At 40.5% G+C, this 27,301-nt stretch overlaps 1 protein-coding gene across 1 annotated transcript in view; it reads right to left on the bottom strand.

The window, feature by feature from the left end:
- Window positions 1-26,809, bottom strand: part of LOC121373841 (atrial natriuretic peptide receptor 1-like) — a 48,547-nt gene extending 21,738 nt beyond the window's left edge. The window contains exons 1-9 of the mRNA XM_041500615.1: window positions 26,743-26,809; window positions 24,984-25,082; window positions 24,067-24,144; window positions 23,010-23,114; window positions 16,381-16,452; window positions 10,279-10,444; window positions 7,531-7,686; window positions 1,580-1,751; window positions 42-191 (exon numbers count right to left, since the gene is read on the bottom strand). Of these exons, the coding sequence (XP_041356549.1) occupies window positions 42-191; window positions 1,580-1,751; window positions 7,531-7,686; window positions 10,279-10,444; window positions 16,381-16,452; window positions 23,010-23,114; window positions 24,067-24,144; window positions 24,984-25,082; window positions 26,743-26,805 (1,061 nt within the window). The 5' untranslated portion in view covers window positions 26,806-26,809. The remainder of the gene's footprint in view (window positions 1-41; window positions 192-1,579; window positions 1,752-7,530; window positions 7,687-10,278; window positions 10,445-16,380; window positions 16,453-23,009; window positions 23,115-24,066; window positions 24,145-24,983; window positions 25,083-26,742) is intronic.
- Between the last annotated feature and the right edge of the window lie 492 nt (window positions 26,810-27,301).

Here is a 27,301-nt window from a genome sequence, read left to right as displayed (position 1 = left end):
GGATTTGAATTGGTATAGTCCAACCTACTGCTGTGACCTACTTGGGAAGCATGGAGTAGAGCAGGTCTTCTGCCTTGCGTTTTTCCTCCAGATAGTCGGCGGTCCGCTCCGCCACGAGCGCCTCCAAGTTGTTAGCGTACTGCTCCATTCGAGACAACAGGTTGTCCAGGATGTTCCCTTTGTCGCCATCCCTGAAACCAACAGATAGTTAAACGTTTGGTTTGTTTAGCGACAACACTAAAGCACATTTGTTTATTTATCATCGGCTATTGGATGTCAAACATTTGGTAATTTTGACGTATAGTCTTGGAGAGGAAACCCGCTAAATTTTTTCCGTTAGTAGCAAGGGATCTTTTATATGCACCATCCCACAGACAGGATAGCACATACCATGGCCTTTGATATACGACTCGTGGTGCACTGACTGGAACCAGAAATAGCCCAGTGGGCCCAACAACGGGGATCAATCCCAAACCGACCGCGCATCAAGCGAGCACTCTACCACTGGGCTAGGTCCCGCCCCCAGCAGATAGGGTGGTTCGTTTATGGGACGGTGAATGAACAAGTTAGGAGGGATGGAGGAACTAATGGACTGTAATGATTAGTTAGGTAAGTAAGTAATTAATTACCTTTACCAAACGCCCTTGAGAGATATGGAGAAAAATATATTAGAAAAGACAAGTAGGTAGGTTGATAGATAGACAGATAGACAGACATAGATAGATGAATGGATGGATGGATGGATGGATGGATGGACAGATGAGAGATATGGAGAAAGAAATATTAGAAAAGACAAGACAAGTAGGTAGGTAGATAGAAAGACAGACAGACATACATAGATAGATGAATAGATGGGTGGATGGATGGATGGATGGATGGATGGGCAGACAAGATAGATATGGAGAACGAAGTATTAGAAAAGACAAGACAAGTAGGTAGGTAGATAGAAAGACAGACATACAGACATAGATAGATGAATGGATGGATGGATGGATGGATGGACAGACAAGAGAGATATGGAGAAAGAAATATTAGAAAAGACAAGACAAGTAGGTAGGTAGATAGAAAGACATACATACAGACAGACATAGATAGATGAATGGATGGATGGATGGATGGATGGATGGGCAGACAAGAGTGATATGGAGAAAGAAATATTAGAAAAGACAAGACAAGTAGGTAGGTAGGTAGATAGAAAGACAGACAGACAGACATAGATAGATGAATGAATGGATGGATGGATGGATGGATGGATGGACGGATGGATGGATGGATGGATGAATGGACAGATGGATAGATGGATGGATGAATAGTCTGAAAGACAGACAAGAGAGAGTTAGGTGGAGACAGACAAAAATAGTGCTAGGGAAGAGAGAGAGAGAGAGAGAGAGAGAGAGAGAGAGAGAGAGAGAGAGAGAGAGAGAGAGAGAGAGAGAGAGACAGAGACAGAGACAAAATGAGAGACAAAGAGAGAATGAGAGACAGAGACAAAGAGAGACAGGCAGAGAGGGGGGAAGACAGGGAGATGAAGAGCGAGCGAAACCAAAATACTCATAAAAAAGAGAGAATGAGTTTGTACTTGTTGAGTTTTCTGATCACTGATTTGAGGGCCTGGAAGTCGGGTCTCTCCATGGGGTCCTCGGCCCAGCACCTGCGTATCACCTCCGCCAACTCGTCACATGGACAGTCGAAGTCCTCGATGGTCGGTCGGAAATACGGCCTCAGACCCTTACACACCTTCTGGATGATTTCTGAAACACACACGTGGATATACGAGTTGAACAGTTAGTACCACGGTATGTAAAAACACCAACAAATTTACCTATAATAAATGTCTAGGGTAATTATTGCAGCAACATTATCAAGAGTAAATGTTAGCAACAAACTTTCAGACTTTCTGAATCATTCCTCAAACACACAAGTGACATAGCAATTGAAAGATTGGCATACGAATTAAAAAATTAGCACAACGGTATGTAAAAACACCAACGAATTTGGCTGTAATAAATAGGGTAAAGCAGTTATTGCAGCAACCGTAACAATTGTACATGTTAACAATAGAATTGGCTGTACATCGTTTCTCAATTATTTCTGAAATACACAAAACAAAATTGTTTTGCTTAACGACACCACTAGAGCGCATTGATTTATTAATCATCCTGTAATGGATGACAAACATTTGTTAATTTTGACATATAGTCTTAGAGTGGAAACCCGATACATTTTTCCACACAAACAGGATAGCACATACCACAGTGTTTGATACACCAGTCGCGAGGCACTAGCTTGAAATATACAAAAGAACGATTACTATCACAGTATGTAAACACACCAACGTATTTGTCTATGATAAGTATCTAGGGTTCTAATAGACCAAATCAATTCCTATTGCCGATAATGTTAAGGTTATAAAATCTGGTAGACCTCAGTAAAAATTGGTAGCCCCATACTTTTAATAAATTAAAAGAAAAGAGAGTAAAAAGCAAAGTCATTTATTTTTATTTAATTATGTTGTTTTAGGTGGGTGTTTTAGGTGGGGGTTTTAGCGTCTTGTTGATTGCGGAATAACTGGATGTACAAACAAAACTCTAGTAGCCCAACGGACTACTGAGTTTAGACATCTGGTAGCCCGAGCAACAAATTGGTAGCCAAAATACGCTGGGCTACTGCTAAGGTCGAGCCCTGGAAGAGTTTCTGACGCCATATAACCGTAAATAAAATGTGTTGAGTGCGTCGTTAAATAAAACATGTCCTTGTTCCCCTGCTTGCAAAGGTGTTTTGACAAAGTTGTGAATACATGCACACATGAATTGCTGAAAACAATGATGACACCAGGGAAAACTATCATTCACAAAACAAGGCTTTGCTGCATTAATCTATTAAACCTATTTGAGCTGTTCCGGAATTGAAATTGAAAGTGAAGGTAAGGGGGAGGAGTTGTGGACTTGTGGATAGACTGTCTGCAGATTATCTCTTAGATTAGGGATGGGACGTAGCCCAGTGGTAAAGCGTTCGCTTTATGTGTGGTCGATCTGGGATCGATGCCCGTCGGTGGCCCCATTGGTCTGTTTCTCGTACCAGCCAGTGCACCATGATTGGTATATCAAAGGCCGTGGTGCGTGCTATCGTGTCTGTTGGATGATGCATATAATGGAAAAATGTAGCGGGTTTTCTCTCTAAGGATATATATCAAAATAATCAATTGTTTGACATTCAATAGCCGATGATCAATAAATCAATTGTTGTAGAGATGTCGTTAAACTAAACAAACTTTAACTTTTAACACTTATATTTAACGTACAACACATGCTGGGCAGTACCTCGTTAATAAGTATTAATGTTTAACATATACAAAGTGTCAACTGGCGGGATTTGAACCCACTGCACAGACTCACAAGATGTTTGGCAATCCAGAACCTTAACCACAGTTTTGAGCGTTTAAAAAAACCCCACTAGTATAAACTATACTTACATTGTTTTGCTTAAAATATGAAAAAAAATTAAACTACCGTTTGTTTTGTAATTTTATTTTATTTTATTTATTATTATTATTATTTGTTTTGGTCATCCTAGGTTTTGTATTCTCTCTCTCCTTTCGTCTTCGTCTCTCTCTGTCTCTCTCTCTCTCTGTCTCTCTCTCTCTCTCCCTTCGTCTCTCTCTCTCTCTCTCTCTCTCTCTCTCTCTCTCTCTCTCTCTCTCTCTCTCTCTCTCTCTCTCTCTCTCTCTCTCTCTCTCTCTTTCTTTGTCTGTCTCTCTCTCTCTCTCTTTGTCTGTCTCTGTCTCTCTCTCTCTTTCTTCTCTCTCTCTCTCTCTCTCTCTCTCTCTCTCTCTCTCTCTCTCTCTCTCTCTCTCTCTCTCTCTCTGTGTGTGTATGTGAACTCTCTCTCTCTCTCTCTCTCTCTCTCTCTCTCTCTCTCTCTCTCTCTCTCTCTCTCTCTCTCTCTCTCTCTCTCTCTCTCTCTCTGGTGTTTTATTCTATTCATTTTCATGGAATCCCAAATGTATTATTTATGTAGTGCTTTATCCTTTGAACTGTTTATGGTTTTAAGCCAGATGTAATTACACGGACATTTTTATTGTCTGTCTCGGATTACAGAGTAGAGTAGAGTACTCCTGTTTTAATGATAACGACACATCAAAGGAAATAAAGCGAAACAACTTTAGTTATGTCAGGGGCGTGAGCAGGAAATTTTGCAGGGGGGGGGTGAGGTGTCTCGCGAAGCCCCGTGGGGGGGGGGGTCTGGGGGGCCCTCCCCTCGAACATTTTGAAAAATTGACCCCTTCTAGGGCTATTCTGAGGTGTTTTCTGCTGGCTAGCCGAGCTGCTTTCTGACCACATTTTTGGGGAAAGAAATTACATTATCATAACCCCCACCCCCCCCACCCTGCGCACGCGCCTGTATGTTGTTGTTGTTGTTGAGGGTTTTTTGGGTGTTTTTTTTTACGAAATATGAACTAAATCACTGCCTGTTTTAATGGCTACAACTAAACTACCACAGCGATACACAAAAGACAATAACGTTAAAGTTAGGTTTTTTTTGACGATACCACTAGAACACATTGATTTATTAACCATCGGCTATTGGCTGTCAAACATTTGGTAATTTTTGCATATAGTCTTAGGTCTCACTACACAGATGTCATTTGACATTGAAACTTCAAATGAAGATTGCCAATAGAACAGATTCTCGTTGGCACTACTAACATACACCATTGCGAACATATATTATATAAGCATTTATTTTCACTCCGAAATTGGGAACATTTCCTTCTCAGTTTTTTGCTATATGGCCGCATCTCTCTGTAATACAGTTCCGAACAGGTGGTTCATTAACCGATTCACTCTGGCTGCCTCTTACGCTATTCACCCATATCCCAAAATGTCAATGCACAGTATTAAAAAATAGCATGGGCGAAATACAGCCAGAAGGCTTACCATTAGACATACACATTGTTTTAATTCTTCACCATTTCCTAGAAGTGAATATGTGAGCCATAGCTTGTGTCACAGTTAGGAACTATAGTGGACTGTGATGAATGAGCTCTCACCCGGAAGTGATCTGTGTAGTGAGACATTAGACGGGAAACCCGCTACATTTTTCCATTAGTACTTAGCAAGGGATCTCTTATATGCACCATCCATAGACAGGGTAGCACACACCAAGACTTTTGATATACCAGTTGTGGTGCACTGGATAGAACAAGAGGCTACAACTAAAACGCCACAGAGATACATTCAAAGTCAATAAAGGAAAAAAAAACTTGGCTTTTTTTTTTTTTTTAACAAAGTATGAATTAAAACCTACGACCTCCCAATGCGGTCATACCTGGAAAACAGAATTATAAAACCAGGTTTTGCGTATTCGTTTATTACGAAAGTAAAGTTTGTTTTATTTAACGACACCACTAGAGCACATTGATTTTTTTTAGCTTATCATCGGCTATTGGACGTCAAACATATGATCATTCTGACACTGTTTTTTGGGTGTGTTTTTTTTAGAGCAAACCCGCTGTCACCACATAGGCTACTCTTTTACGATATGCAGCAAGGGATCTTTTATGTGCCATGGCCTTTGTTGAACCAGTTATGGATCACTGGTCGGTGCAAGTGGTTTACACCTACCCATTGAGCCTTGCGGAGCACTTACTCAGGGTTTGGAGTCGGTATCTGGATTAAAAATCCCACACCTCGACTGGGATCCGAACCCAGTACCTACCAGCCTGTAGTCCGATGGCTTCAGCACTGCGCCACCGAGGCTGGTCGTTTATTATGAAGGAATGGTTTTTCGGTTATCTCTTTGAAAACGTCATTTTTGGTATTCGTTTATTACGAAGTAATGGCTTTTAAGCTATCTCTTTGAAAACATCATTTTTGAGTATTCGTTTATTACGAAGGAAAGGCTTTTAAGCTATCTCTTTGAAAACATCATTTTGAATATTCGTTTATTACGAAGGAAAGGCTTTTAGGTCGTCTATTTGACAAAATCCATTTGTAGCAGCAGCGGCACGCACTGAACCCGCAAATAGTCTATCAAAGTATTAGATGCCCAGGAGAGTGGTATTTTGAGACAGTCAATAAAAGGGAGAGGATTCTCAGAAGGCGACCCTGGTAAAAACAATTTGATGTTCGCGACAGCGTGCAAGCGAACCTTAATTTGACATAAGTGTGTTTGTTTATTAATGAGACCGGGAAAAGAGGAAGATAGCTACATTATTTCTAATTTACATATGGATCCAAAAACATATAGATGATAGTCGATTTGTTTCGTTTGCTTTTTTTTGGCTTTTTTTGTGTTAAATCTAGAATAAAACGCACGTACACATGTAACAGAAAAATCAACCTTCACAGAGGGAATTCGAAACAGAGTCCAGCGCTCTACCAACTGAGCTAATATGGAACTTCCCTACTACACTACTACATACTCCCCTTACGGAATGAGATCTAAATTATGTAGCGTTCTTGCCGTATGGATTAAATAGAGAATAATACACGAGTGTACGTTAGATACCATTTATCTCACAACGAGTTGTTTTAAAATGTATCTAACGAGCGAAAGCGAGTTTAATACGTTTTTAAACAACGAGTTGTGAGATAAATGCTATCTAACGGGCACGAATGTATTATTCTATTTCTTACATATCCTCAAAAACCAGGTTTAAGCAAGTTTTAACATCTTTTTCGACTAAAAGTTATTTACAACCGTTGCACTTGTAGTTGACTTACGCGTCACATACACATGAATGTCAGGTTAACTATACGTCACAGTCTAATCGATTTCCATCGTGTAGTTTTTCATTGGTTGTATGGCATTGGTGACATGGCCATCACCTAGGAGCAGCCAGTCGTATGTCTTGAAATTGTTAACACACGAACATGTGTTAACATCCATGTGTAACCCAAAATAACGCAACACACGAACATGTGTTAACATCCATGTGTAACCCAAAATAACGCAACACACGAACATGTGTTAACATCCATGTGTAACCCAAAATAACGCAACACACGAACATGTGTTAACATCCATGTGTAACCTAAAATAACGCAACACACGAACATGTGTTAACATCCATGTGTAACCCAATGGGTGTGTAAGAAAATCCGAACAGTGTAGACGTTTTACCATGTGGACTAAAATCTGGATAGAAAACCACCTGCGTTCTGAATTGAGATTTTAACTCTGTAGACTTGTCGCCTTCTTGACCGATATATATGTTGTGTAGACGTGTTACCTTCTGGACTGAGGTCACGATTGTGTAGATTTCTTACTTTCTGAACTGAAATCTAGAGTATATAGACTTCTTACCAAATGGTCAGACATCTATATTGAGTAGACTTCTTACCTTCTGGACTGAGATCTAGAGTGAGTAGACGTCTTACCTTCTGGACTGAGATCTAGATTGAGTAGACTCCTTACCTTCTGGACTGAAATCTAGATTGAGTAGACTCCTAACCTTCTGGACTGAGATCTAGATTGAGTAGACTCCTTACCTTCTGGACTGAGATCTAGATTGAGTAGACTCCTTACCTTCTGGACTGAGATCTAGATTGTGCAGGTGGAAGACTCCGTTCCTATAAACAATCTCCTGACAGATGATGGCGAAGCTGTAGACGTCTCCTTTCTGGGTTCCTTCTGGAGGTCGGTGGTGGATACGGAGTAACTCTGGGGCTGACCACAGCTTACCTGTAAAACAAACACATGAGATATTATAATAGGCATCCACAAAAACGTGGGAGCTTCTTTCTTCCTTTAATGTATGCTCTCATGGCAAGGATGTTATTGTAATATATGCATTGTTAACAACATCACTTAAATCTTTATTTTTACTATGGTTATTCTCCTTCTGTAGCAGAATCTGTTGTTATATTTACTGCTAGTATTAAGGGTTTTTGTAACACCACCACTAAAGCATATTGGATACAATTCATCTGGTAATTCTGTCATGTAGTCTCTCCTGACTGACGAGATTCCACTCCCAGAAACTGCTGCTAATATAAAAAAAACCCACCACAACTAGAGGCAAAATGACTTTTACTAATTAATTCATGAACTACTACCACCACTACTATCATTACTACTACTACTACTACAACGTCTACTACTACTACCACTACCACGACTACTACTACTACTGCCACCACAATCACCACTACTTGTACTACTACTACTACTACTACTACTACCACCACTACTACTATCACTACCACCACTACTACTACTACTACTACTACCACTACCACCACCACCACTACTATCACCACCACCACCACTACTATACTACTACTACTACTACTACTACTACTACTACGACGACGACGACTACTACCACCACCACCACCACTACCATACTACTACTACTACTATTACTACTACTAAAACCACCACCACCACCACCACCACCACCCCTACTACTACTAAACTAAAACATTAAAACTTCTACTACATCTAAACTAAACATATTAGCAGTATAACTGAAATCCAAACAACAACTACTACTACTACTTCTAATTCTGCAGGTAGCAGTCATACAACTATTGGTATTCATTCTGCTGTTTAAAAACATTAATAATAATAATTCTCACTCACCTAATATTAAAAAAAATATGCACTAACAAGAACTATTAATCCACGTCCTCTCGCTATAGCAATCGCATTACAACTACATCACAAGTTTGCCCCTGGCACAGCAGCGCTGACGGCGACCGAGATAAACACACTAATAGCAGCTGTATCAAAGGAAGTAAAACAGAACAAGGTTATGACTCTGGGGGCCCAGACGACTTAGTCAGTGGACTATAAGTAGTGGGATCGTGCTATAAACAGACCGGTGATGCTATAAAATCACACGACGAACGAACGGCAATCAATATCCACATGTAATGTTACGGTCGATTGCCATGTCGCGGGCTGGGATAGCAGAAGACCAACAGCAATGAGATTGGTTTTCTGTTGTAAAGTGTTTGAGGAAAAAAAAAAATGAAAAAAAAATGGCGATCGTTAGATTGCACGGTCGGTGTTGGATCAATGCCCGTCAGTGGGCCCATTGAGCTATTTCTTGTTCCAGCCAGTGCACCACGACAGGTATACCTCAAATACCGTGGTATGTGCAATCATGTCTGTGGAGTGCTGCATATAAATGATCCCTTGCTACTAGTGGAAGAGGTAAATGGGTTTCCTCTCTAAGACTATATGTCAAAAATTACCAAATGTTCGACATCCAATATCCGATGATTAATAAAACAATGTGTTTTAGTGTACGCATAGTCCACTTGATTACTGTTAATGACGTCCTTAGTGTGTCCGTACTGTGGCGATACGCGTAGTCCACTTGACTACTGTTAATGGCGTCATCATAGTGTATGTACTGTGGTGATGTGCGTAGTCCACTTAACTACTGTTAATGGCGTCATCATAGTGTACGTACTGTGGTGATATGTGTAGTCCACTTGACTACTGTTAATGACGTCATCAGTGTGTACGTACTGTGACGATACGCGTAGCCCACTTGACTACTGTTAATGACGTCATCAGTGCGTACGTACTGTGGTGGTATGCGTAGTCTACTTGACTACTGTTCGTGACGTCATCAGTGTGTAGATATTGTGGCGATACGCGTAATTCACTTGACTGTTGTTAATGACGACATCAGTGCGTACGTCCTGTTGTGGTATGCGTAATCTACTTGACTACTGTTATTGACGTCATCAGCGTGTACGTCTTGTGGCGATAGGCATAGTCTACTTGACTACTGTTAATGACGTCATCAGTGTGTAGTATTATGGCGATATACATAGTCTACTTGACTACTGTTAATGACGTCATCAATGTGTAGTATTGAGGTGATACGCGTAGTCACGTGACTACTGTTAATGACGTCATCAGTGGTGTGTACGTACTGTGGTGATATACATAGTCTACTTGACGTCATCAGCATGTACGTACTGTGGTGGTATGCGAAGTCCAGTTGACTACTGTTACTGACGTCATAAGCCTGTACTGGGCGGGATGTAGCCCAGTGGTAAAGCGTTCGCTTGATGCGTGGTCGGTCCAGGATCGATCCCCGTCGGTGGACCCATTGGGCTATTTCTCGCTCCAGCCAGTGCTCCACAACTGGTGTAACAAAGGCTGTGGTATGTACTATCATGTCTATGGGATGGTGCATATAAAAGATCCCTGGCTGCTAATCGAAAAGAGTAGCCCATGAAGTGGCGACAGCGGGTTTCCTCTCTCAATATATGTGTGATATCTTTCTTTCTTTCATAAGCCTGTACTTACTGTGGTGATACGCGTAGTCGACCTGGTCGCTGTCCTCGTCCGAATCTCTGAGATAGTGCAGGCCGAAGTCGGTGATTTTGACGACGAACCTGCTGTCCACCACGCAGTTCGTGCTCTTCAGCTTGCCGTGACTCTTGATCTCGCTGCCGTGCAGGTACGCCATGCCCTGCAGAGTAATCAGTCAGATTTAAGTCATGTAATCAGTCAGATTTAAGCCATGCCCTACAATGTAATCAGTCGTATTTAAATCATGTCCTGGAATGTAATCAGTCGTATTTAAGTCATGCCCTGCAATGTAATGAGTCGTATTTAAGTCATGTCATGCAATGTCATAAGTCATATTAAAGTCACGCCCTGCAATGTAATCAGTCATATTTAAGTCATGTCCTGTAAAGTAATCAATCATATTTAAGTCACGCCCTGCAATGTAATCAGTCGTATTTAAGTCATGCCCTGCAATGTAATCAATCATATTTAAGTCACGCCCTGCAATGTAATCAGTCCACATGAGGAATGATTAAATAAAAAACTCTCCTTCAACTTCTCTCCGGTGAATGATGTGAAGCCAAATTGATAACTCCTCTAAAACGACAAGTTCTCATTCATGTGTAAAATATAATTTACAGTTTTGTGTGCCCCCCCCCCCATGCACTGTACACAATGTCCCCCCACCCCACCCCACCCCCCACCCCCACCTCCCAAGTCACGTCTTTAAAGCTCATGCCTTTTGGGACTGTACTATCAGGGCTTCTAGATTATGATAGCCCCATTCCCCTCGCTAGTGGTATTCAGTGTTGGGCTAGTAAATAACTACCATCACCATGCCGGATGGCTAGTGAATGATGTTTTGATCAAATTCTGCATTAAAGTCTATTTTGTAAATGTGTTCAAATATCTTGTCCCTTCCACCCTCAAATGTAAGGGGTTTTAGGATGTATCTCCTTGTTTATGTGACATATCAAATTATTCCTATTAGTAAAATTGTATTTATTTAAAGGGTTCAGCCAGTGCACCACCACTGGTACATCAAAGGCCGTGTTATCTTGTCTATGGGATGGTGCATATAACAGATCATTTGCTGTTAATCGAAAAGAGTAGTCCATGAAGTGGCGACAGCGGGTTTTCTCTCTCGATATCTGTGTGGTCCTTAACCATATGTCTGACGCCATATAACCGTAAAAAGAAGTTGTTGCGTGCGTCGTTAAATAAAACATGTCCTTCCTTCCGTATTTAAAGGGACAGACCCTAGTTTCAACCCGTGAACATTAACACTAAGTTTAGTTAAAGGGACAGACCCTAGTTTCAAACCGTGAACATTAACACTAAGTTTAGTTAAAGGAACAGACCCTAGTTTCAACCCGTGAACATTAACACTAAGTTTAGTTAAAGGGACAGACCCTAGTTTCAACCCGTGAACATTAACACTAAGTTTAGTTAAAGGGACAGACCCTAGTTTCAACCCGTGAACATTAACACTAAGTTTAGTTAAAGGGACAGACCCTAGTTTCAACCCGTATAAATTAACACTAAGTCTAGTTAAAGGGACAGACCCTAGTTTCAACCCGTGAACATTAACACTAAGTTTAGTTAAAGGGACAGATCTTAGTTTCAACCCGTGAACATTAACACTAAGTTTAGTTAAAGGGACAGACCCTAGTTTCAACCCGTGAACATTAACACTAAGTTTAGTTAAAGGGACAGACCCTAGTTTCAACTCGTGAACATTAACACTAAGTTTAGTTAAAGGGACAGACCCTAGTTTCAACCCGTGAACATTAACACTAAGTTTAGTTAAAGGGACAGACCCTAGTTTCAACCCGTGAACATTAACACTAAGTTTAGTCAAAGGGACAGACCCTAGTTTCAACCCGTGAACATTAACACTAAGTTTAGTTAAAGGGACAGACCCTAGTTTCAACCCGTATAAATTAACACTAAGTCTAGTTAAAGGGACAGACCCTAGTTTCAACCCGTGAAAATTAACACTAAGTTTAGTTAAAGGGACAGACCCTAGTTTCAACCCGTGAACATTAACACTAAGTTTAGTTAAAGGGACAGACCCTAGTTTCAACCCGAATAAATTAACACTAAGTTTAGTTAAAGGGACAGACCCTAGTTTCAACCCGTGAACATTAACACTAAGTTTAGTTAAAGGGACAGACCCTAGTTTCAACCCGTGAACATTAACACTAAGTTTAGTTAAAGGGACCGACCCTAGTTTCAACTCGTGAACATTAACACTAAGTTTAGTTAAAGGGACAGACCCTAGTTTCAACCCGTGAACATTAACACTAAGTTTAGTTAAAGGGACAGACCCTAGTTTCAACCCGTGAACATTAACACTAAGTTTAGTTAAAGGGACAGACCCTAGTTTCAACCCGTGAAAATTAACACTAAGTTTAGTTAAAGGGACAGACCCTAGTTTCAACCCGTGAAAATTAACACTAAGTTTAGTTAAAGGGACAGACCCTAGTTTCAACCCGTGAACATTAACACTAAGTTTAGTTAAAGGGACAGACCCTAGTTTCAACCCGTGAACATTAACACTAAGTTTAGTTAAAGGGACAGACCCTAGTTTCAACCCGTGAACATTAACACTAAGTTTAGTTAAAGGGACAGACCCTAGTTTCAACCCGTGAACATTAACACTAAGTTTAGTTAAAGGGACAGACCCTAGTTTCAACCCGTGAACATTAACACTAAGTTTAGTTAAAGGGACAGACCCTAGTTTCAACCCGTGAACATTAACACTAAGTTTAGTTAAAGGGACAGACCCTAGTTTCAACCCGAATAAATTAACACTAAGTTTAGTTAAAGGGACAGACCCTAGTTTCAACCCGTGAACATTAACACTAAGTTTAGTTAAAGGGACAGACCCTAGTTTCAACCCGTGAACATTAACACTAAGTTTAGTTAAAGGGACAGACCCTAGTTTCAACCCGTGAACATTAACACTAAGTTTAGTTAAAGGGACAGACCCTAGTTTCAACCCGTGAACATTAACACTAAGTTTAGTTAAAGGGACAGACCCTAGTTTCAACCCGTGAAAATTAACACTAAGTTTAGTTAAAGGGACAGACCCTAGTTTCAACCCGTGAAAATTAACACTAAGTTTAGTTAAAGGGACAGACCCTAGTTTCAACCCGTATAAATTAACACTAAGTTTAGTTAAAGGGACAGACCCTAGTTTCAACCCGTGAACATTAACACTAAGTTTAGTTAAAGGGACAGACCCTAGTTTCAAACCGTGAACATTAACACTAAGTTTAGTTAAAGGAACAGACCCTAGTTTCAACCCGAATAAATTAACACTAAGTTTAGTTAAAGGGACAGACCCTAGTTTCAACCCGTGAACATTAACACTAAGTTTAGTTAAAGGGACAGACCCTAGTTTCAAACACGTGAACAGTTTAACACTAAGTTTAGTTAAAGGAACAGACCCTAGTTTCAACCCGAATAAATTAACACTAAGTTTAGTTAAAGGGACAGACCCTAGTTTCAACCCGTGAACATTAACACTAAGTTTAGTTAAAGGGACAGACCCTAGTTTCAAACCGTGAACATTAACACTAAGTTTAGTTAAAGGGACAGACCCTAGTTTCAACCCGAATAAATTAACACTAAGTTTAGTTAAAGGGACAGACCCTAGTTTCAACCCGTGAACATTAACACTAAGTTTAGTTAAAGGGACAGACCCTAGTTTCAACCCGTGAACATTAACACTAAGTTTAGTTAAAGGGACAGACCCTAGTTTCAACCCGTAACATAAATTAACACTAACCCGTATAAATTAACACTTTAGTTAAAGGGACAGACCCTAGTTTCAACCCGTGAACATTAACACTAAGTTTAGTTAAAGGGACAGATCTTAGTTTCAACCCGTGAACATTAACACTAAGTTTAGTTAAAGGGACAGACCCTAGTTTCAACCCGTGAACATTAACACTAAGTTTAGTTAAAGGGACAGACCCTAGTTTCAACCCGTATAAATTAACACTAAGTCTAGTTAAAGGGACAGACCCTAGTTTGAACCCGTGAAAATTAACACTAAGTTTAGTTAAAGGGACAGACCCTAGTTTCAACCCGTGAACATTAACACTAAGTTTAGTTAAAGGAACAGACCCTAGTTTCAACCCGTGAAAATTAACACTAAGTTTAGTTAAAGGGACCGACCCTAGTTTCAACCCGTATAAATTAACACTAAGTTTAGTTAAAGGGACAGACCCTAGTTTCAAACCATGAACATTAACACTAAGTTTAGTTAAAGGGACAGACCCTAGTTTCAACCCGTGCAAATTAACACCAAGTTTAGTTAAAGGGACCGACCCTAGTTTCAACCCGTATAAATTAACACTAAGTTTAGTTAAAGGGACAGACCCTAGTTTGAACCCGTGAAAATTAACACTAAGTTTAGTTAAAGGGACAGACCCTAGTTTCAACCCGTGAAAATTAACACTAAGTTTAATTAATCTACAAACATGTTGCAATTGGGTGAAACAGGAGTATGTGACTTTGAAATGGTGAAATACCCTCTAAAAATAGACTAAAACTCGACTCCATAACTGTTACTTCTCAGACGTATGTGCGTTTTAAAAAATATGAAAAATGCATTTTGTGATATTAAAAACACCAGGATGACCAAGAACACTTCGAATGTATGGAAACTGATAATCCCAAACCATAAAAACTAAGTAAAGTATGATTTCATTTATGAAAAACAGCTATAATAGTAAAAAATATGCCTTAGTATTTAAAAACTAGGGTATATCCCTTTCAAGTAGGGCTAGTGAATTTGTAATCATGGTTAGATTTTTTTCTAGAAGCCCTGGTACTATATAATAAAATTTTGTAAAACTATTTTTATTTTTCTGTTATATATTTCACGATCCCCAAGCGAATTTTCACTGTCTGTACAGAAGGGTGCACAAAGTCTGGCCTCAGATTACAGTTATCTTCGCATTTGGTTGGTCAAAATTTGACTGAAGTTGACAGGGGAGAAGATATAGTTTGTAAACATGTGTAACTTATTGACGTTGAAGACTTGTTTGTGGTAATTCCGGCCCATGCAAACGTAGTGCTTTTTGTGTAAAATGGGTGTACTCCGGCCTGGTTTAGAGGGTGTCTTTGTTTAAACCAATATGCTGGGAGAAAGAGCTGGACAACAGGGGTTGTCCTTTTCGGGGTATTTGTCCCCCAGGCAGGCAAAGGTACATACAAAAATCCACGGGCCTGCTGATATTAATAAAAATGTTATAGCCACTAAGACTATATAGGAACATAATTATAGCGAAATTAATTGTGGTTTAGTTTTTATGCCGAAGTCTCCAGGGTGTGAGAAGCGTGCACCTATCATCCTGGTGATCACTTATTAATGTGTTGTCTCTCTCAATCAAACAGGCCGCGGTACGATCAATAATGTACTCGTAGTGCGCTAAGTTGAACTTTCACGCTTCTCTTTGGGCTTTTGTTTTGCGTTAGTTTGGTTTGGTTTTCTTTGTTCCGTTTGTTTATTGTTTGTTGTTTTTATTTTATGTGTGTGTGTGTGTGAGTGTGTGTGTGTGTGCGAATGTGTGTGTGTGTGTGTGTGTATGTATATTTGTGTGTGTATGTGTGTATATATAAGTTACTATGTATGTATGTTTGTGTGTGTGTGTGTGTGTGTGTGTGTGTGTGGGTGTGCTAGTATGTATATTTGTGTGTGTGTATGCTAGTGTATATTGGTGCGTGCGTCCGTGTATGTGCGTGCGTGCATCTGTGTGTGTGTACGTGTGCATGTGCGTATGTTAGTGTGTGTGTGTGTGTGTGTGTGTGTGTGTGTGTTCGTGTGTGTTCCTGTATGTGCGCGTGTGTTTGTGTGTATGTATGTATGTGTATTTGTGTGTGTACGTTAGTATGTATATTTGTGCGTGCGTTCGTGCGTGTGCGTGCGGGTGTGAGTGTCAGTGTGTTTTCGTGTGTGTGTTTGTGTTCGTGTGTGTGTGTGTTTGTGTTCGTGTGTGTGTGTGTGTGTGTGTGTGTACATTTGTATGTATATTTGTGTGAGTGTATATACATGTCTTAATTTTTTAAAGCATATTTCCCCAGTAAGATGGGCTTACTTACTCTAACGATGTCCTGCATTATGGAATACCGGAACATCCAGTCAAGCTTTATCTCATCGTTTTCCAACACATCCTGAAACACAAAACAAAAATACTTGAAAATAACTGAAAGACAGACATACAGACAGAACGGACGTCCGACTGTCTGAAACGAACTACACAAACAACAACAAAACTAGATCAACCTGGTAATTCTAACATATAGTCTTAGACAAGAAACCCGCTTTAACGACATCACTAGAACACATTGATTAATTAATCATTATCTATTGGGTGTCAAACATTTGGTAATTCTAACATAGAGTCTTAGACAAGACATCCGCTTTAACGACACCACTAGAACACATTGATTAATTAATCATCGGCTATTGGGTGGCAAACACTTGGTAAGTCTCACATATAGTCTTAGACAAGACACCCGCTTTAACGACACCACTAGAACACATTGATTAATTAATCATCGGCTATATAGTGTTAGAGAAGAAACCTGCTTTAACGACACCACTAGAACACATTGATTAATTAATCATCGGCTATTGGGTGGCAAACATTTGGTAAGTGTAACATATAGTCTTAGACAAGACACCCGCTTTAACGACACCACTAGAACACATTGATTAATTAATCATCGGCTATATAGTGTTAGAGAAGAAACCTGCTTTAACGACACCACTAGAACACATTGATTAATTAATCATCAGCTATTGGGTGGCAAACATTTGGTAATTCTAACATATAGTCTTAGACAAGAAACCCGCTTTAACGACACCACTAGAACACATTGATTAATTAATCATCAGCTATTGGGTGTCACACATTTGGTAATTCTAACATATAGTTTTAGACAAGACACCTGCTTTAACGACACCACTAGAAAACATTGATTAATTAATCATCGGCTATATAGTTTTAGACAAGAAACCTGCTTTAACGACACCACTAGAACACATTGATTAATTAATCATCGGCTATATAGTTTTAGACAAGAAACCTGCGTTAACGACACCACTAGAACACATTGATTAATTAATCATCGGCTATATAGTTTTAGACAAGAAACCCGCTTTAACGACACCACTAGAAAACATTGATTAATTAATCATCGGCTATATAGTTTTAGACAAGACACCCGCTTTAACGACACCACTAGAACACATTGATTAATTAATCATCGGCTATATAGTTTTAGACAAGAAACCCGCTTTAACGACACCATTAGAACACATTGATTAATTAATCATCGGCTATATAGTTTTAGACAAGACACCCACTTTAACGACACCACTAGAACACATTGATTAATTAATCATCGGCTATATAGTTTTAGACAAGACACCTGCTTTAACGACACCACTAGAGCACATTGATTAATTAATCATCGGCTATTGGGTGTCAAACATTTGGTAATTCTAACATATAGTCTTAGACAAGAAACCTGCTTTAACGACACCACTAGAACACATTGATTAATTAATCATCAGCTATTGGGTGTCAAACATTTGTTAATTCTAAAATATAGTCTTAAACAAGACATCCGCTTTAACGACACCACTAGAACACATTGATTAATTAATCATCGGCTATTGGGTGTCACACATTTGGTAATTCTAACATACAGTCTTAGACAAGAAACCCGCTTTATCGACGTCACTGGAACACATTGATTAATCAATCATCAGCTATTGGGTGTCAAACATTTGGTAATTCTAACATATAGTCTTAGACAAGAAACCCGCTTTAACGACACCACTAGAACACATTGATTAATTAATCATCAGCTATTGGGTGGCACACATTTGGTAATTCTAACATATAGTCTTAAATAAGACACCTGCTTTAATGACACCACTAGAGCACATTGATTAATTAATCATCAGCTATTGGGTGGCAAAGATTTGGTAATTCTAACATATAGTCTTAGACAAGACACCTGCTTTAACGACACCACTAGAGCACATTCATTAATTAATCAGCAGCTATTGGGTGTCAAACATTTGGTAATTCTAACATATAGTCTTAGACAAGACACCCGCTTTAACGACATCACTAGAACACATTGATTAATTAATCATCAGCTATTGGGTGTCAAACATTTTGTAATTCTAACATATAGTCTTGGACAAGACATCCGCTTTAACGACACCACTAGAACACATTGATTAATTAATCATTAGCTATTGGGTGGCAAACATTTGGTAATTCTGACTTGTAGTCATCAGAGAAAACCCCGCTACATATTTCCTAATGCAGAAAGGGATCTTTTACATGCACCATCCCACAGACAGGATAGCACACACTACGGCCTTTGATATACCAGTCTTGATGAACTGGCTGGAAGGAGAAATAGCCCAATGGGCCCACTGACGGGATCGATCCCACACCGACTGCGCATCAAGCAAACGCTTTACCACTTGTCTACGTCCCGTCCCAGGACTGCCCAGTGTTACAGAATACACTAGCATACCTAGATAGTCCTCACTAAGGATTCCAAGTGAGCGTCCCAGGACTACCTACAGTGTTACAGAATACACTAGCGTACTTAGATAGTCCTCACTAAAGAGTCCAAGTGAGCGTCCCAGGACTACCTACAGTGTTACAGAATACACTAGCATACTTAGATAGTCCTCACTAAAGAGTCCAAGTGAGCGTCCCAGGACTACCTACAGTGTTACAGAATACACTACCATACTTAGATAGTCCTCACTAAAGAGTCCAAGTGAGCGTCCCAGGACTACCCACAGTGTTACAGAATACACTAGCATACTTAGATAGTCCTCACTAAAGAGTCCAAGTGAGCGTCCCAGGACTACCCACAGTGTTACAGAATACACTAGCATACTTAGATAGTCCTCACTAAAGAGTCCAAGTGAGCGTCCCAGGACTACCTACAGTGTTACAGAATACACTAGCATACTTAGATAGTCCTCACTAAGGATTCCAAGTGAGCGTCCCAGGACTACCCAGTGTTACAGAATACACTAGCATACCTAGATAGTCCTCACTAAGGATTCCAAGTGAGCGTCCCAGGACTACCTACAGTGTTACAGAATACACTAGCGTACTTAGATAGTCCTCACTAAAGAGTCCAAGTGAGCGTCCCAGGACTACCTACAGTGTTACAGAATACACTAGCATACTTAGATAGTCCTCACTAAACAGTCCAAGTGAGCGTCCCAGGACTGCCCACAGTGTTACAGAATACACTAGCATACTTAGATAGTCCTCACTAAAGAGTCCAAGTGAGCGTCCCAGGACCGCCCACAGTGTTACAGAATACACTAGCATACTTAGATAGTCCTCACTAAAGAGTCCAAGTGAGCGTCCCAGGACCGCCCACAGTGTTACAGAATACACTAGCATACTTAGATAGTCCTCACTAAAGAGTCCAAGTGAGCGTCCCAGGACTGCCCACAGTGTTACAGAATACACTAGCATACTTAGATAGTCCTCACTAAGGATTCCAAGTGAGCGTCCCAGGACTGCCCACAGTGTTACAGAATACACTAGCATACTTAGACAGTCCTCACTAAGGATTCCAAGTGAGCGTCCCAGGACTGCCCACAGTGTTACAGAATACACTAGCATACTTAGACAGTCCTCACTAAGGATTCCAAGTGAGCGTCCCAGGATCGCCCACAGTGTTACAGAATACACTAGCATACTTAGATAGTCCTCACTAAGGATTCCAAGTGAGCGTCCCAGGACCGCCCACAGTGTTACAGAATACACTAGCATACTTAGACAGTCCTCACTAAGGATTCCAAGTGAGCGTCCCAGGACTGCCCACAGTGTTACAGAATACACTAGCATACTTAGACAGTCCTCACTAAGGAGTCCAAGTGAGCGTCCCAGGACCGCCCACAGTGTTACAGAATACACTAGCATACTTAGATAGTCCTCACTAAGGATTCCAAGTGAGCGTCCCAGGACCGCCCACAGTGTTACAGAATACACTAGCATACTTAGATAGTCCTCACTAAGGAGTCCAAGTGAGCGTCCCAGGACTGCCCACAGTGTTACAGAATACACTAGCATACTTAGATAGTCCTCACTAAGGATTCCAAGTGAGCGTCCCAGGACTGCCCACAGTGTTACAGAATACACTAGCATACTTAGATAGTCCTCACTAAGGATTCCAAGTGAGCGTCCCAGGACTACCCACAGTGTTACAGAATACACTAGCATACTTAGATAGTCCTCACTAAAGAGTCCAAGTGAGCGTCCCAGGACTACCCACAGTGTTACAGAATACACTAGCATACTTAGATAGTCCTCACTAAGGATTCCAAGTGAGCGTCCCAGGACTGCCCACAGTGTTACAGAATACACTAGCATACTTAGATAGTCCTCACTAAGGATTCCAAGTGAGCGTCCCAGGACTGCCCACAGTGTTACAGAATACACTAGCATACTTAGATAGTCCTCACTAAGGATTCCAAGTGAGCGTCCCAGGACTACCCACAGTGTTACAGAATACACTAGCATACTTAGATAGTCCTCACTAAAGAGTCCAAGTGAGCGTCCCAGGACCGCCCACAGTGTTACAGAATACACTAGCATACTTAGATAGTCCTCACTAAGGATTCCAAGTGAGCGTCCCAGGACTACCCACAGTGTTACAGAATACACTAGCATACTTAGATAGTCCTCACTAAAGAGTCCAAGTGAGCGTCCCAGGACTACCCACAGTGTTACAGAATACACTAGCATACTTAGATAGTCCTCACTAAGGAGTCCAAGTGAGCGTCCCAGGACTACCCACAGTGTTACAGAATACACTAGCATACTTAGATAGTCCTCACTAAAGAGTCCAAGTGAGCGTCCCAGGACTACCCACAGTGTTACAGAATACACTAGCATACTTAGATAGTCCTCACTAAAGAGTCCAAGTGAGCGTCCCAGGACCACCCACAGTGTTACAGAATACACTAGCATACTTAGATAGTCCTCACTAAAGAGTCCAAGTGAGCGTCCCAGGACTACCCACAGTGTTACAGAATACACTAGCATACTTAGATAGTCCTCACTAAAGAGTCCAAGTGAGCGTCCCAGGACTACCCACAGTGTTACAGAATACACTAGCATACTTAGATAGTCCTCACTAAACAGTCCAAGTGAGCGTCCCAGGACTACCCACAGTGTTACAGAATACACTAGCATACTTAGATAGTCGTCACTAAACAGTCCAAGTGAGCGTCCCAGGACTACCCACAGTGTTACAGAATACACTAGCATACTTAGATAGTCCTCACTAAAGAGTCCAAGTGAGCGTCCCAGGACTACCCACAGTGTTACAGAATACACTAGCATACTTAGATAGTCCTCACTAAAGAGTCCAAGTGAGCGTCCCAGGACTACCCACAGTGTTACAGAATACACTAGCATACTTAGATAGTCCTCACTAAAGAGTCCAAGTGAGCGTCCCAGGACTACCCACAGTGTTACAGAATACACTAGCATACTTAGATAGTCCTCACTAAAGAGTCCAAGTGAGCGTCCCAGGACCGCCCACAGTGTTACAGAATACACTAGCATACTTAGATAGTCCTCACTAAAGAGTCCAAGTGAGCGTCCCAGGACCGCCCACAGTGTTACAGAATACACTAGCATACTTAGATAGTCCTCACTAAAGATTCCAAGTGAGCGTCCCAGGACTACCCACAGTGTTACAGAATACACTAGCATACTTAGACAGTCCTCACTAAAGATTCCAAGTGAGCGTCCCAGGACTGCCCACAGTGTTACAGAATACACTAGCATACTTAGATAGTCCTCACTAAAGAGTCCAAGTGAGCGTCCCAGGACAACCCACAGTGTTACAGAATACACTAGCATACTTAGATAGTCCTCACTACAGATTCCAAGTAAGCGTCCAAGGTGCTGTATCTACACCATTAAAAGAAAATTCATTCATGATATTCATTATTTAAACATTGGAATTTTAAGTAATATTGCAGTTTGGGACGAGATACACCCCCCCCCCCCCCCCAGTCCCTGTTGGCATCGCCCTTGAGTAACTAAACACCACCACCACCTTTATCACATTTATCATATCATCACTAACATTATTATTATTATCATCATCATCATCATCATCATCATCAACATCATCATCATCACCATCACCATTATCAACACCATCATAATCATCATCACCATCACCCAACCACAACAACAGTTCACTTACTTGTAGACTTCCCTTGGGACAGTATTCAGTGAGGATACAGTCTACACAGGCGCCAACAAACACGACAAACATCATCATCATCATCATCACCACCATCATCATCACCACCACCATCACCATCAGCACCATCACCATCATCATCACTATCATCATTATTATCATCACAATCATCATCACAATCATCATCATCACCATCATCATCACAATCATCATCATCGCCACCACCATCATCATCACTACCATCATCATTATTATTATCATCATTACAATCATCATCATCGCCACCACCATCACCATCAGCACCACCATCATCATCACTACCATCATCATTATTATTATCATCATCACAATCATCATCATCATCACCATCACCACCACCATCATCATTATCACAATCATCATCACCACCACCACCACAACAACCACAACAACAGTTCACTTACTTGTAGACTTCCCTTGGGACAGTATTCAGTGAGGATACACTGGTTGGGGGAGTCTATACAGGCGCCAACAAACCTCACAATGTGATCGTTCTGTAAGTCCTTCACCTGAAATTTAATTGTATAATAGTTTTTACTGTTATGTTTCATGTCATTGTAATGCTGGTGTTCGAAAACAGGAGAGCATTGTATATGCTTGTATTTAATTGTATAATAGTTTTTACTGTTATGTTTCATGTCATTGTAATGCTGGTGTTCGAAAACAGGAGAGCATTGTATATGCTTGTATTTAATTGTACGATTCAAGGCCATAACTCTGTCAAACAAAGATGAATCCCAATTTTGTTTACAGTTATGGACCTTAAATAAATTCTCATAAAAAACAAATTGACCTTGACCAGTACACTGTACTAGACAAATAGCCCAAATAGCTGAGTGACTGATAACACTTTTATTTCACTGATATTTTAGGATATTTCACTAAATGTTATATAATAAAAATTAATATTTCTTTGATATTTACACAGTACGACTCTTTCTTTTATGTCTATCCTTACTTCGAGTTTTCTTTCAACCTTTCTTTGTCTTTGATTTTATTTCTGTGCTTTTCTTTGTATCTTTCACTATTATCTTTCACTATTTTCTTTCCCGTTCTACGCCTGCTTCCGTGTGAGCTTAATTTGGACATGGACGCTAAGTGAATATCACTACCAAATATAAATTTAAAAAAAAGAAGTTTTAAAATAATAATAATAATACAAATAACATACCTATAGTTAAGCAGGGGCGTAGACTGGGGGGGGGGGGGGGGGGTCGGGGGGGGGGGGAGTAGGACGACCCACCACCAACCCCCGCTGAAGCAAATGATCCGCTTTCAGAAGTAAAATATACAGGTTTATACATATGGAGTTTCTGGTGGTGCAAAAACAAAATAGAAAAAGGGTCCACTTGGTTCATATTCGACCTCTCCTCCCCCCCCCCCCCCCCCCCCCCCCCCCCCCCCCCCCCCCCCCACCCCCCGCAGGTCCTGATCACGATACGCACCTGTTAAATTATTTACCTTTTTGACTTCCAGGAGGAGCGGCTTGTGCACGGTGATGCTGGATCTGGTAATCGCCTTCACCGATATAATCGCTCCCTGCAAGTCAAACAGTTCAATGAGACGTTTCTATACTCTTCAAAACAAAGTAGGGGAACTCTAATAAGAATTTACAATTGCCAAAAGTGTAAGGTATATTAGCTGTGGGGAATGATTATATGATAATAGTGAATTAATTGGGAAAACATTACAACCGGTAGTTCAGTATTACAGTAGGTTTTATGACCACCAAAGATCTTGAATGACCATTGGGGTCAGAAGTGAAATTTGAAAATGTACGGGGCAACTGCGTGATGCATGTGCAAACTATGGAATGTGTTTCGATGTGTTGATAAACAGACCTGAACGTTCTTTACTAGGATGTCTGTGGTCAAAACGTATGTTCGGTCTAATAGTTGATATTAACATTAATATTTCAGGTTCCCCTACTTTTTTTGAAGAGTATATACTGAACATTCTTACAAATAGGAAAATAGTCTAGACCTTTAACAACACAACAACAACAACATTAAAAACAACAACAACAACAACAATAATAATAATAATAACAGTGATAATAATGATATTGATAATAATAATAATAATAATAATAACTAATAATGATAATAAATAATAATAATAATAATAAATACCACTACTACTACTACTACTACTACTACTACTACTACTACTTCTACTACTAGAACAACAATAATAATAATAATAATAATATAAAAAATAATACCAGCATCATAACAATAATAACATAACTATTGTTAATTTATTTATTTATTTTAATAAAAACACGATTGAACATACATCTTGTCAACGGAAAGGGTGAATAAACCGTAGTTGGAAATAAGCAATCAATTTAAACAAACAATGATATTAGATTTTACCTTGTAGTAACCGGTTTTCGTGAACAGCTGTCTGTTACCCACGTTGTTTAGCTGGACCGCTATCGTGTCGACAGAACACGAACTGACGTAGGACAACCTCTGTAACAGAAAGAAATGTTTTATTTAACGACGCACTCAACACATTTTATTTACGGTTATATGGCGTCAGACATATGGTTTAGGACCACACAGATTTTGAGAGGAAACCCGCTGTCGCCACTACATGGGATACTCTTTCCGATTAGCAGCAAGGGATCTTTTATTTGCGCTACCCACAGGCAGGATAGCACAAACCATGGCCTTTGTTGAACCAGTTATGGATCACTGGTCGGTGCAAGTGGTTTACATCTACCCATTGAGCCTTGCGGAGCACTCACTCAAGGTTTGGAGTCGGTATCTGGATTAAAAAATCCCATGCCTCGACTGGGATCCGAACCCAGTACCTACCAGGCTGTAGACCGATGGCCTAACCACGACGCCACCGAGGCCGGTACCTCTGTAACAGAAATATTATGTTGGCGTCATGAGCAGTTTCCTGCATGGTTTTATTAATAGCTAAAGGGAAGCAACTACAATGTATACAAACTGCTAAATATTAGTTGGTTTGGTATTAGAAGCATTGTGCTGACTAGAAACACTTTTGGTGTACGGAAATAGATATTCTGAACAACAAACCCTGAGCAATGTCTCATTTCAGTTGTTAAAAACGACTCCAATAATGAAAAACAAAATACGTTATAGTGTTTAACAACTATGGTCCGTCAATGTGTGCGTGAAATAGCTGTATGATTGACTGATTTCAACTTATTTTCGTGCTTATATCCAATTAAGGTTCAAGCACGCTGTCCTGGGCACACACCTCAGCTATCTGGGCTGCCTGTCCAGGACAGTGGGTTAGTTGTCAGTTTGTTAGTGGTTAGTGAGAGAGAAGAGGGTGTAGTCGCCTTACACCTAACCATTGGGCCCTTAAGAACTCGGTCTGGGTTGGAGTCGGTACCGGGCTGCGAACCCTGTACCTACCAGCCTGTAGTCCGATGGCTTAACCACTACGCTACCGAGGCCGGTTAGCTATATGTAGCTCATGAACAAACATGTCAACAAATTGAAAAATAAAACATCTCTCTCCCTCTCTCTCTCTCTCTCTCTCTCTCTCTCTCTCTCTCTCTCTCTCTCTCTCTCTCTCTCTCTCTCTCTCTCTCTCTCTCTCTCTCTCTCTCTCTCTCTCTCTCTCTCTCTATATATATATATATATATATATATGGAAACACGTATATCAAAATACATCAATTAACAATTATACCGTTTTGTTTTGGGTTTCCAAATACAAAATAGAAGCTTGGATAACCAATGAAGATTTGAAGCCAGTTCTAAAAGTGTTATCGAACAAACCACAAGAATAGCTCATAACAGCAAAATAAAAAGAGGGGGCTGGAGTTAGCTAAGTCAGTTGAGCGCTCGCTTGAAGTGTTTGTGTCGATGGATCGAACCACCTCGGTGAATCCATTCTCGATCGAACCAGTGCACCACAAGTGGACAAAGGCCATGACATGTGTTTTCCTATCTGTGGGAAAGTGCAAAATTATGTCTGACATCCAATAGCCGATGATTAATTAATGAATGTGCTCTATTGGTGTCGTGAAACAAAACAAACTTTTCATACTCCAGTGAAGTACTTAACCCCAGCACACCGACGGCTTTACTGTCAGACGTTTGATGCATGAGTCACGTGACCAGTGACGTCATTGACCGACTGGCTTACCCTGGCTGACGCAGCGCTGCTCCCCTTGTCGAGTTTCTTGTTTTTCTCGGGCGAGCCGAACATGATGTCCTCCCACCTCACCCTCCAGCTCATCTCGGCTAGCTCCGCCTCCAGCTTAATGTGTCTGCGAGAATATAATATAATATATATATATATATATATTAAGGGTCAAAAATTTATAACCAAATAAGTTTCAGAGTGTATTAGATTGATGATGTAAACTACACCAAAAATTTAATTTATTGTTCCATATTTACAAAAAAACACAAATAAACGTCACTGTATACAAGAAAGTCACATGACATGCTGTCAAAGTTGAAGGTTGTCAAACATGGATTTTACACATTAGAACATTCGTTTAATAGTGTGTGAATCCACCCCTGGCGCGAATACACTCGACACATCGTTGCCTCATGCTGTTGATCAGACGTCTGAAGAACTCTTGGGGAATGGCCTGCCACTCTGCCATAAGAAGTTGGCCCAGATCATGAAGGTTGGCCGGAGGGGCATGGTTATCCCGAACTCTCCTGCCTAATTCGTCCCAGGCGTGCTCTATTGG

The sequence above is a fragment of the Gigantopelta aegis genome, chromosome 5, assembly GCF_016097555.1.
Source record: "Gigantopelta aegis isolate Gae_Host chromosome 5, Gae_host_genome, whole genome shotgun sequence".
Lineage (NCBI taxonomy): Eukaryota > Metazoa > Mollusca > Gastropoda > Neomphalida > Peltospiridae > Gigantopelta > Gigantopelta aegis.
Note: the sequence above shows the minus strand (reverse complement) of the source record. Positions and strands in the feature narration are given on the sequence as shown.